Genomic DNA, 12944 nt, shown 5'->3' with positions numbered 1-12944 from the left:
TATAGGAAGGACTCTAGAGAATGTTTTACTTTTAAAGTAAAGTAATTATGAAATTTTAGTGAAAGAATTAGTGTCAGCACGTGGAGCTAACTTAGTGATTCAATTAGCAAATGTCCTTTAGTATAGAAGAGTATGTTTGATCTATCAAATAGAAATTGTAAACTATATATGAAGTTCTTTGTCTTGCATGCTAAGATAAAGATAAAGAGTTTGAATAATTAATGCTCATTCCTTTGAAATTGTAGATTACTTCATTATTGTATATTCATAAAGTGTAAGATGCTTCAATTGAAATTAAATGTTTTGCTTTTTAAGTTTAACTGATGACTTGTCTGATTTTCTTCTCTGTTGCACTTTCTCATAAAATTTGGACCACAGCGGGAGATTAATTAATACAGAGGCTACAACTGCAAAAGTAATTTATAGTGAAATAAGATTGTATGCTAAACTGTGTTCTGGTTCCTTGATTCTGCACTCTTTGTTAATCTATGATTCAGGGTGGCGCAGGATAATATAAATTTTCCCTGAATCCGAAAAAGGAATCAGATCCAGTATTGAACAAAGGAATTGGTGTTGACCATTAGCAACCCCTTTGTCCTTAAACCACTAGCATCGTTCTTAAAGGTAAAGATCGGCCCAGAGAGAATATTAAGACTAATAGGGTAATTTAAGTGTTAGAGATAAGTTCAATAAGTACAAGTGTATTAAGACAAACTTTTTTAGAGAACAAAGAAGAAAATAGAGAAAGATTTCACAATGAAATAAGTAAGAATTTTACAATGGCGCAGCCGGTAGGATTTGATTTATAGACCTAAGTACATAAAATTAAATAAATCAAAGTGAGAAAGTTATAGAGTAAATCAGGCAAGCCTAATAATAAGAAATTTTGAAATTTAGATTTGTGAAAATTGTAACTGATACATCAATATGCACTATCATCAAGTACTAGTATGGACGATACCGAATTCTTCAGAATGGTGAATCCACAACAGGTATTCCCGCAATTCTCTGGAAAGGAGACTGACGATGTTCTAGCTTTTTTTTTCTATATCAAGAAACTAAGAAAATTGGTAAGTTGGTCCAATTTTCAGTTGCTAATTTTACTTAGGAGAAAGTTAGTGGGAAAAGCGAAGAACTTCCTATATTCCTCCCCGATTCTGAAAGAAACTCTCGACTATACTAAATTTAAAGAAACGTTAATCTCGCAATTCTCAAAACTAATGAGCATTGGACCCAATCTTTGGAAACTGCAAGGAAGCGCTCAAAAGGATAGGGAAAGCGTAACAGACTATTATAATCGTCTGCTGACCCTAGCCAACAGTCTCAGTGTTTCCAGTGAGGATAGAACTCACCTAGACTGGGCAGTTTTCCTCCAGTTCAAGCAGGGATTACAATTGGAATTGCAAGAAACAGCATATAAGAAAAGGCTGACAAACTTAGAGGATTGCTACAAGGCTGTGAAAGAGAAAGAACAGATGCTTGGTGACATTTGTCCCACGTCCAAATTAGGCCATATTAATGTAATTAAAGAAAACAGTAATTCTGAGAATAATAATAGGTCAGAAAAAGAGCATAAAAGGGAAAAAGGAGCATCTAGAAATCAAGGGAATAATGACGGACGAAGTCCATTAATTTTAATCAAGTGTCTGATTGTAATGAGAACCTTATAACAGAGATAAAGCGTGAGGTGGAAGGATTACAACAGGCTGTGATGGATCGACTCGATGCTGTATTACAACAGCTGGCGACCATCTCGGTAAAAATCCTCAGAGCCTCATATCTTTCAAGCAGAAAAGATCAATGAAACAATAAGACAAGAAGTTGAACGACAGAACCAGCCTATGTTAAACTGAATTGATGACATGATGATAAAGTTAGAATCAATGAATGAACAAAGATCCAATGTCTATAAATCTCATTCACAGGATAGTTATCCTCAAAGAGATTATAGGGAACCCCCTAAATGCTTCAGATGTGATAGGATTGGGCATCTTGCCCGGAACTGTTTTTCTAGTAGAAGGTCATCCTGGAAAAACAATGAAGAATCAAATTTCGGGCATGTGCCCTGTAATAATAACAGGAGAAATAAAGGCCATACAAAGTTGAGAGAATCAAGGATGATAAATAAGGGTAAGATACAAGGATCGCATTGTGACGTGTTGTTTGATACTGGTTCCCAGGCCTCTGTCATTTCAGGAAATTATTTTCAAGAAATAAAACCCCGTGTATGGCGAGGCATTTCTAATCTGAAGAAACCGATCAGAATATCGGGGATATCAACGTCCAATGTTTATGCGAACAAGAAAGTTAGAGTAAAAATATACTTACCTGAGTTTAATATGGGTGTTTGGCAAGAATTGCTAGTCCTCCCTAGGACATCCTGCCCACAGGTTCAGGTAATTTTAGGAACTAACTTTCTAGAGAAGTACAAGTTTTCTTGTAATTTCTCTCGAAATGAAATATTTCTCATGGGAAGGAAACGGTTTAGTAGAGAGAATCATAAAGTTAAAAATAGGGATAGAAATAAGAAATCATATGAAGAAAGAATGCAGAGTAAAAGTAATGTCATGCAGTCAGATGGAGGACGTGAAGTTGTTGAATATAATCAGATTGAATCTCAAAATGCTTCAATCTCAGAAGTAAACTGTCAACCTGAAACGTATCAAATTTCGAGCATTAAAATAGCAAGAGACCAAACGAATACAGAAGAAAATTTAGAGGACGATTGCCCGAGATCTGTAGAGGTAAATTGTATTGAAATACTTAATGAGGGAAATGAACAAAGAAGTAGGGATAAGTGGAGGAAACGCTCGCCTGAGCAATTTCAAAACATCACTGCTAGAAAGGCACAGAAAACATCAACAAAATTTGCAGCACTTAGCAGAAAAGGGCAACCCCCCCCCAGAGAATGCACTGGAATGACCAAAACAAAAGAAAAAAAAAATCTTTACCAAAAAATTTTTTTTTCGTGAGAGAGTGAGCCTTTGTTAAGTTCTGAATGAAACTAAAATTAAGTTAATTAACGTTTCCTACAGACTTAACATGGGTTTACATTTTGAATCACATATAGATAGATATGTTTGATAAAGATAGAGAGTTTGAATAATTAATGCTCATTCCTTTGAAATTGTAGATTACTTCATTATTGTATATTCATAAAGTGTGAGATGCTTCAATTGAAATTAAATGTTTTGCTTTTTAAGTTTAACTGGTGACTTGTCTGATTTTCTTCTCTGTTGCACTTTCTCATAAAATTCAGACCACAGCAGGAGATTAATTAATAGAGATGCTATGACTGCAAAAGTAATTTATAGTGAAATAAGATTGTATGCTAAACTGTGTTCTGGTTCCTTGATTCTGCACTCTTTGTTAATCTAAGATTCAGGGTGGCGCAGGATAATATAAATTTTCCCTGAATCCGAAAAAGGAATCAGATCCAGTATTGAACAAAGGAATTGGTGTTGACCATTAGCAACCCCTTTGTCCTTAAACCACTAGCATCGTTCTTAAAGGTAAAGATCGGCCCAGAGAGAATATTGAGACTAATAGGGTAATTTAAGTGTTAGAGATAAGTTCAATAAGTACAAGCATATTAAGACAAACTTTTAGAGAACAAAGAAAAAAATAGAGAAAGATCTCACAATGAAATAAGTAAGAATTTTACAATATCCTTTCAGACATGTATAATGCAATGCATTATGGGAAGGGTCACTAACCAGACCGGTTTCAACATTTATTTAGGTCTCATCAGTGGGAGCCAGACCCAGAGGTGATAATACCAAGGTTGAAGTAATGCAGAGGTCATATTTCCATATACGAGTATCCAAAAGGTGTCATACCTTATTACTATAATACTATGGATTAGAGATAGGTGCCAGTGCCAGTTTCTCATAAACATCTACTCTTCTTGGCTTTTAACGCAGAACAATGTTTAGGGTATAATAACCCAATTTCAAGCCAGTAGTAGTCCTGTGGACAGAAACAGCTCATTTATGCATGAGATCACAGAAGAATGGCAAGGATTGTGAAAGTTGAAAGGAGGGCCACAACCAATCAAATCACAGCTCAGTACAACAGTAGTGGTCAGGACATCATCTCAGAGGGCATAGTTCATCATATGCTGTCACATGGTACAGGAGCAGATAACCATCCTAGATCAATGCTGTCAGTTAAGAACAAAAAGATGCAGCTTCAGTGAGCTTGTTATCACCAAATCACCAACACTGGATAATTGACGACTAGAAAAATGTCACCACATCTGATGAGTCCTCTTTTGTACTGTATCATCTGGCAGAACCAGAATGTGGCAGCAATGACATGAGACAATTGATTCTTCTGCCAAGTAGTAACATCTCAGGTTAGTGGTGGGGATGTGGTAGTGTGGGGAATGTCTTGGCACATGTTTGGTCCATGAATATCAGTTGAACACCACATGAATGCCATGGCCTATCTTAACATTGTTGCTGACCATGTTCCCCATTGTTAAATGGGTGTCTCCAACAAGACAAGGCACCACACCACAAAGTGCATAGTGTGTTGAAGTGGTTTGAGGAACATGACAATGAGTTTCCTTTACTTCAGTGGCCAGTTCAGTTCCCAGACCTCAACCTAATAAGTGCAACCTGTAGAGTGAGCAGTCAACATGCTGCCATCCAATCTACAAAAATTGGGCAATGCCATTGTGATATCATGAGCAAACATCCCAGAGAAATGTTTTACACACTTAGTTCAATCAATGCCAAAGAGAAAACAGGCTGTTCCTTCCTTATGGCAAAAAGGGGGGGGGGGGTCCCAACTCGTTCTTAATGCTGTTCCTAATAAAGGGCCTTCAGTATAAACAAAGCATTGGAATTCCAGCATCACAATGTTGTTATTGTTTTCACTAATATGAACTCTGGTCCTTATTTCACCATTACCATCTGCATTCAAGGCTCTTAATGACTCTCATTTCCCTGATTTAATGCATTCACTCTATCATCAAAAACCTCTCTACATGCACTTCTGCACTTGAGTTGTCACTAGAGGGTGAAATTAAAGTAGAATGTCAATGTAAGATGTGAAAAAAAAGATATGTTTTTAGTATTATGATAGTATTTTTTGTGTATCTGTAGGATATCTAGCACTAAGTCAGTGTGACTGAGTTTGAATACTTGTTTGTAGGATCTGTTTGGCTGTTTTGAATAAGTCTTTTGTCTACTGTATCTTATGTTTAGCTTTGCTAAACAAAATATATGGTGACTGCCAAGAGACTCAAGTTACCAGCCTTCCACATTACATATAGCACAGTGGAGGATTTTGTTGCACACTATGCTTATGCCATGTATACTTCCTGCAAATTAAAAATGTGACTAGTGAGGAATGGGAACATATACACGTGCATGAAATGTAAGCAGTGGGAAGTGATTTGGGGTGAGCAGAGAAGTGTATTAGAAGAGTACATAGCTAGAGGAACAATTGAGTGTAATGAGAGAGAGATGTGATGATTCACATCTCTCTCTCAGAGGCAGTGTGAATGAGGCAGCAAAAGATATGACACTGATTTTAAGGATCATGCAGCAAAAAAAAAAAAGTGTTAGAGGGAAGACAGTGAGTGTGTTACCTAGGTATAATAATGCAGAGTTGAGAAGAAGAGCAGTAATAATGAATGAGACGATGAAGAGAGTCTGGAATACATGGATGCTTGGAGCATTTGATAACAGAAGGGAGTTGTTATGCACAAGATGGACTTCATTTGAAAATGAAAGGAATGCAGACATTTTAGAAAGGCTGTTGTTTTCTGGGAAAGTGAATATTTTAGGGCAAGGAAACTAGACTTACCAGTACAGTAAAGATGGCCTCATGTAGGTATAGCAGCTTAGAAGATTGTATAGTATATTGTAGAGCAAGTTCCTGGACTATGTAAAAATTAATTAAAAATGCAAAACAAAAATGATAAAATTTGATAAAAAATAAAAAAAATCCTTAGTCCACCCATGGTACAAAATGTTTTATTATAAAAAATGCAAGTATTAGGAATAAAGGAAATAAGCTTGTAGCACTGATTAACTCAATTTCCTGTCCAGTTTCAAAAATTAATTTAAAAAAAAAAAAGGAATTAATTTTTGTAACCTGTAAGCTTTTTATCTAGTCTCACAGGGAGCATTCCACAGACCTGTCACCACCTTATTACTCACCTCCAGATCCTCTCCACTACTTCCTCACTCCAAGGTATGCACAATTAGATCTGTGTGCAGTAGTCCAAATGTGAACATATCAAAACATTATAAAGAAAGATAATAATCTCCATATCTGCACTTTCATGTGCCAGGAAATCCAATGAGATATTTTGGCCACTTTTGCACTGTGCTCTCTGATTTCAATTCCATGTCCACTTTATCTCCAAATCTTTAGCCTTATCAATTTCCTTAAAGCTAGTTCTGCTTATGTAATACACAGCATGTATTGTCTAATCCCAAAGTGAATAACCTTAAACATTGCCTTATTAAACTAGCAACCATACTGTCAGTCTATTTAAGTCATCTTCAAGGGCTCCATCTTTAGTAATTACTGCTTTATCCATTTTTGTATCATAAGCAAACAACTGGGTATTGCTGCTAACCATTGCCTATATTATTATTTATTACTAATATTATTACTAACCAAGAATATTCAGAGAGAATTCATCTGTGGTATAATGAACATTTAATGAAGTAGATACTGAAACTGTATTTTAAACATTTAATTCAATTTAGTGATAAATAAAACTCTTACCTTCCATGGACTATCAGGTGAAATTGTGGCATCCATACAACTTAAAATAGTTAATCTTACATCAAGAGTTGCCCCTTTAGAGGAAAAAAAATAACAGACAATCCAAAATATTATTTTCTTTAGATAACCACAGTTTTACAACTGATTATAATTAAAAATACATGCTAAATTTCAGCATGCATTTTAATAATATTTATTTTTGATTAAGTAGCAATATATTAAGCTAGGTTTTGTAACTCATTAGTCTGGATAATGTTTTGTTTCTTTGCTCCACAAAATATTCCAAGATCATACTACCCCTTTTTGAGTTAATGACCTAACTTATGTTATTATTTCTCTTTTTCTTTCACCATTAACCCTATCAGTTAATGGTGAAAGAAAAAGAAGACTAATAACAAATTACTTTAGTACTGCTTTCAAGACCATCCTGCCATCTTATCCTAGGTCTTCTTTGGCTTCTCTTTAAGCTGCAGGATTCATCATACAGACATCCATTCAGTCATCACTACCTTATGCCTCCCCTTAAATTCATCCAATATCAACATGCTCTTCTCTCTAGAAATGAGAGAAGAGGTTATTCAAAATTTATTACCATAAAGTAATCATTGTGAAGAATGTACTGAAGTCATTTAACGACCTCAGTACATCCTTAGTTCTCTGATTATTTGTCATATATATTGAAAAATTTCCTTTGAATCAATTTTATAAAACCCCTTCAATATATTATAAATTTCTATCATGTTCCCTCTTTTCCGCCTATCAAATGAAATTTGTAATTCACACAAATTCAAACTATTCTCATAGGGGGCATTACACAAATCTGTCACCAGTTTAGTCATTCATCTCTGAAACCTCTCTACCACCTTTTGATCCCCAAGAAACCCAGGTGACCAAATCTGTGCACAGTAGTCAAGATGCAGCCGAATCATAGCCTTATAAAGAGGGAAATTAACTTATCTATCTTTACTTGTTAGCATGTTTTTGAAACATCCAATTAATCCTTTCAGCCATTTTACCAACTTTGCAATAGGCCCTCTGAACTTCAGCTCTCTGTCCACCATTATCCCCAAGTCTGTAGTCTCATCAATTTCCTGCATTCCAGTACCATCAATATGATACACCTCATGTAACCTTTTTTTTTTACATTATTATTATATTATATTATTGTTCCGGGCAACTCCAAGGAGTCGACAGATTCATCAAGGGAGGCCCTAACTTCATGTCAAGAACAACTATTCGACATTCACACAGTATCTATCATACCTTGCCTTGAACTCATTTACGGTCGTAGCATGCACAACAGACTCTGGAAGCTTATTCCACTCATTCACTACTCTCCAAGTAAAAAACCGAGCTCTAACACCCTTGTCAACCACGCTCTTGCCCAGCTTCCATTCATGGCCCCTAGTCCTCCCACCCAGTCATATTTTCAAAAATATCTTCTGGATCAATCTTATAGAAACCCTTCAGTAATTTGAATGTCTCAATCATATCACCCCTCCTTCGCCTATCGACCAATTTCTGCAACCCACAAATCTTCAACCTATTCTCATAAGGCTCATTCCACAGACCTGCTATCATCTTGGTCACTCGTCTCTGGATCCTCTCCACTTCCTCCCCATCACGAAGAAACCCTATTGCCCATAACTGGGCACATTAGTCCAGATGGGGTCTTGTGAAGGCTCGATACAGAGGAACAACAACTTGTTTGTCTCTGCATGTTAAAGTATTTTTCAGAAGCCAAGTGATTTGGTGAGCTGTTTTAGTCACTTTTGCAATGTGCCCCCTAAACTTCAATTCCCTATCCACCAACACTCCCAAATCCCTGGCCTCATCAATCTCCTGGAGTATGGTTCCACTAATCTGATATACTGCTGCTATTCTTTTCACCCCAAAGTGCATAACCTTACACTTTGGCACATTAAATTGACATCCATTTTTCCTAGCCTAGTCCTCCAAACTATCCAAATCATCCTGTAAAATTTTGACATCCTGTGCACTCATAATTGCTCTACCCAACTTTGCATCATCAGCAAACAAGTGAACACTTCCTCTCAAATCCTTTCCTATATCATTCATGAACAAATTGAAAAGTAGTGGTCCAAGAACAGAGCCCCGTGGCACTCCACTAGTCACAAGCTGCCTTTTAGACTCCACTCCTGAATAAACCACTCTCTGGTTTCTCTCCTTCAACCACCCTCCTATCCATCTCTTCCAGTTTACTGATTAGGGTTCTATGTGGCATCCTATCAAAAGCCTTTGATAATTGGAAGGTCCAGTAGTATTGGCAAGGTCCAGTAGTATTACTGTAAACCCATTACCCCTATCCAGTTCAGCCGTCACTGTGTTATAAAACGTGAGCAAGTTACTGAGGCATGATCTACCCTTCACAAAACCATGTTGTCCCCCATACAATATCCCATTTTCATCTATCCAATCCTCTATTCTCTCCTTGACTAATTTCTCTAAGACCTTGACAATGATTCCTGATATGCTAATCGGTCGGTAATTTACAACAACAGTCTTGGAACCACCTTTATGCAGTGGAACTATTTTCTCCTCTTTCCACCCCCTCGGGACTAACCCAGACCCGAGACTCAAATTAAACAAAATGGTCAAGGGTACTGACAATTCTTTAGCTGCTTCTCGTACAACACGAGCTGGTATACCATCCAATCCCACAGATATATTGACATTGAGGTTATGCAATAGACTACTCACCTCCACTTCATTCACCACCATTCCCGTATAATCTACGGGTACATTCGTTTCTGCAATGTCACCACCTGGATGATATATTCTTGCAAAGTGCTCTCTCAGTAACTCAACTATATCAACTGATTCAGTTACCTTCCTACCATCAGCATTCTTGAAAATCATTCTGCCATGTACATTTTTCCTTTTACTTGCTACATATCTAAAAAACTGTTTAGGATTCTCTTTAGCCTGCATGGCCAATGTTCTTTCGTAATCCTTTTTTGCTTTTCTTACCACACTCGTTACCCTTCCGGCCTGCGCTTTATACCGTTCGTGTGCCTGCCGGTCACCTTTGTCCTTAAATTCCCTCCATAGTTGTTTCTTTTTTTGCAGCTCAAGCTTAATGGTGTTATTCATCCATTTAACCCCTAGTTGATTTATTATTCGGACTCTAGGTATACAGTCAGCCATTGCTTCATGCAAACACTTCTTAACTGCCTCCCATGCACTATCGACTTCTAGTCCTTGCAGTTGTACATGCCATGGCACTGAACCAATCAAACTCCTAAGCTTGTCATACTTTCCAGCCCGATAATTCCACATGTACCCTGTCTTAATTGAAAATTCTACACCTTTAGCCACCTCCCAAGTCAAGACCCTATGATCACTCTCACCGATTGGTGGCAATGTGGTCATATTTGTTACAGCCAAATCCTCAGATGTAATTACTAGGTCAAGCACTCTCTGACCCATAGTATTTTCCATTACATGCTGTCGCAGATAGTTATCCCTTAATAACCGCATAAAATCCAATTCCTTCCTCCCGTGTGTCCTCTCCTCACTCCAATCAATGTGACCATAGTTGAAATCTCCCATAATAATCACCCTCCTTCCACTCATTTCTTCTAGTTGCTTGTGCATGCTGTCACCACCATCTTTTCCATCACCTGGTCTATAGCAGCACCCAATTGTATATTTAGTTCTGCTAGCCACAATCTCACACCAAATGGCCTCAAATGTGCTCTTTTCTCTATCCTGCAATTCAACTTCTGTTCTCCTTGGCTGCAGCTCATCAGCTATCATCAACAATACTCCTCCCCCCATTTTATTCTCCCTGTCATTCCTGAAAACACTATACCCATCACATTCAACCCCACTAGGTATATCATCTACAGTCAGCCATGTTTCACTAATACCAATAACCTGTGGTCTGGAAGTGCCAACCATGGCCAAAAACTCTTCCTTCTTGTTCCTAATACTCCTAGCATTAGTGTACATGAATTTAAGACCCCCATTAGCCCCAACCCTACCTTGATGCCTTATATTAACTATCCCTATTTTTAAAATATTAAACTGATAATCATTATCCTTTTCCCACAGTGCCAATTTATTTAAATCATCTTGCAGGATATCTACATCACCTTTATCAACTATTGCCCTCCCCAGTTTTGCATTATCAGCAAACAACTGAATATCCCCTCTTAAATCTTTACCTATATCACTGATATACAAATTAAAGAATAGTGGACCTAGTAAAGAACCCTTAGATGCTTCATTAGCCTCCCTCCTTCTCCTAGATTCTACTTCACCATAAACTACTCTAAAGTACCTGTCTGTCAGCCATCCCCTATCCATGCTACTAGCATCATATCCATTCCCATTTGCTCTAACCTTTGTAATTGTTTTCCATGTGGTATTCAATCAAATGCCAAAGTCCATCACTATCATGGTGTAGCCATTTCTTTTATCCAATTCTGCTGTCACTATATTGTAAAATGTGAATAAATTACTAAGACAGGACCTACCCTTTACAAAGCCATGCTGCCCACTATAGAGTATTGCATTGCATTTCTATCCACCCACTGTTAGATTTTACTTTTAACCAACTTTTCCAACACTTTAACAACCACTCCTGATATATTAATTGGTCTGTAGTTTGCTACCTCTGTCTTAGAGCCACTTTATGCAAATGGAACTATCTTATTCTCTTTTGATTCTCCTGGAACCCTGCCAGAGCTGAGAATTAGATTGAATAATCTCATCAGAGACAATGCCAATTTCTCTTGAACACAAAGTACACAAGCTGATATGCCATCCAGTTCCACTTCTGCATTCGCATTAATATTTTTCAATATGCTGAACACCTCTTGTTCATCTACCTCAATTTTTATATACATCTCTGTCAAATCAGCAACTACAAAAATCTCCACCTGGATGATACACTTTTGCAAAATGATCACTCAGCAATTCAACTATTTCTTTTGCCTCTATCACCTCCTACCATGAGCATTGATTAATGTCATCCTACCATAGTCATTTTAGATCTTACTTGCTACATAATGATAAAACCTTTTGGATTTACTTTGGCCTGCTCAACTAATTTTCTCGATTTGGTCTTTCTTACCATACTAGTCACTCTTCTTGCTTGCACTTTGCACTGCTCATGAGTATGCTGATCACTTTTTTTCTTTATATTCCCTCCACAGGTCTGATACTGCTTCTCTCAAACAATCTTCCCATGCACTATTGACATTTTTTCCTTGTAGCTTCTCAAGCCATGGCACTGCTCCAAGATGCCTCTTAAATCTGTCATAATTACCAGCTTGATAGTTCAACATAAACTCTTTCGTGACAGAGAATTTCATGTTTCATAACTTCCCAGAACAAGATTGCATGTTCACTCTCCTCAAATGAAGGCAGAGTGTCTACCTTTGTCATGGATATGTCTTCTGATGCTATTACCAGATCCAATACTCTCAAATCTCTGCTCCCCTCTATAACATTTTTCAGGTAATTATTCCTTAGCAACTGTATAAATTCCGCTTCCATCTTACCCTGTCCCCTTCTATCCTCCCTGAAAATACAATACCCTTTACATTGTAACTCTGTAACTATATCATTTTCTGTCAACCAGGTCTCACTGATGTCTATAATTTTTGGCAAGTAAAGTTGACCAATGCCAAAAACTCCTCTCCCTTATTCCTTATACTTCTATATAAGGAATAAGGGATAGGCATTTGTGTACATGCATTTCAGCATACCCACAATTATCCTTGTGTATTGTCATCACCAATCCATTTGAATTGGAAACTGTGAAATTGCATTCAGCATTGCATAATCATTTCTGTACACATGCTCCTTTATCCCAGAGATGGCCAGACATATGCTTGATTGCATCTTACCTCTTACCCCCCCCCCCAAGTATCTGTAGTTTCCCTGGTTTTGCACTTCCAAACACTTATATAATACTCATAACATAGATCTCGTATAAGAACATTATTCTGGATAAAAATTGCTGAGAAGAAGAATGATAATGTAAATTTTTCATTTAGTATCATCAAGTATCATGTATACCCATGTAGGATACACATCAGGAATTTGATGATGATAATTACCATGATGTTGTGGTAGAATCATTCTCTGTGCTTATCAGTAGATGCACCAAGATTTTCCACAACCAGGTTTAGGTGAGAATTAAGGAAATACGCCTTCAGTGA

At 37.2% G+C, this 12944-nt stretch overlaps 1 protein-coding gene across 3 annotated transcripts in view; it reads right to left on the bottom strand.

Annotated features, from left to right (window-relative positions):
- Positions 1-12944, bottom strand: part of LOC150100720 (uncharacterized) — a 217321-nt gene that overhangs the window by 161321 nt on the left and 43056 nt on the right. For all 3 annotated transcript variants that reach the window (XM_090402097.1, XM_090402100.1, XM_090402098.1), the window contains exon 3: positions 6751-6824. In XM_090402097.1, coding sequence (XP_090258223.1) covers positions 6751-6824 — 74 coding nt within the window. The remainder of the gene's footprint in view (positions 1-6750; positions 6825-12944) is intronic.

Source organism: Typopeltis vanoorti, chromosome 12 (genome assembly GCF_054136105.1).
Source record: "Typopeltis vanoorti isolate ZY-2024b chromosome 12, IOZ_Tvanoo_1.0, whole genome shotgun sequence".
NCBI lineage: Eukaryota > Metazoa > Arthropoda > Arachnida > Uropygi > Thelyphonidae > Typopeltis > Typopeltis vanoorti.
The sequence above is the reverse complement of the archived record's forward strand: the minus strand, read 5'-3'. Positions and strand labels throughout refer to the sequence as shown.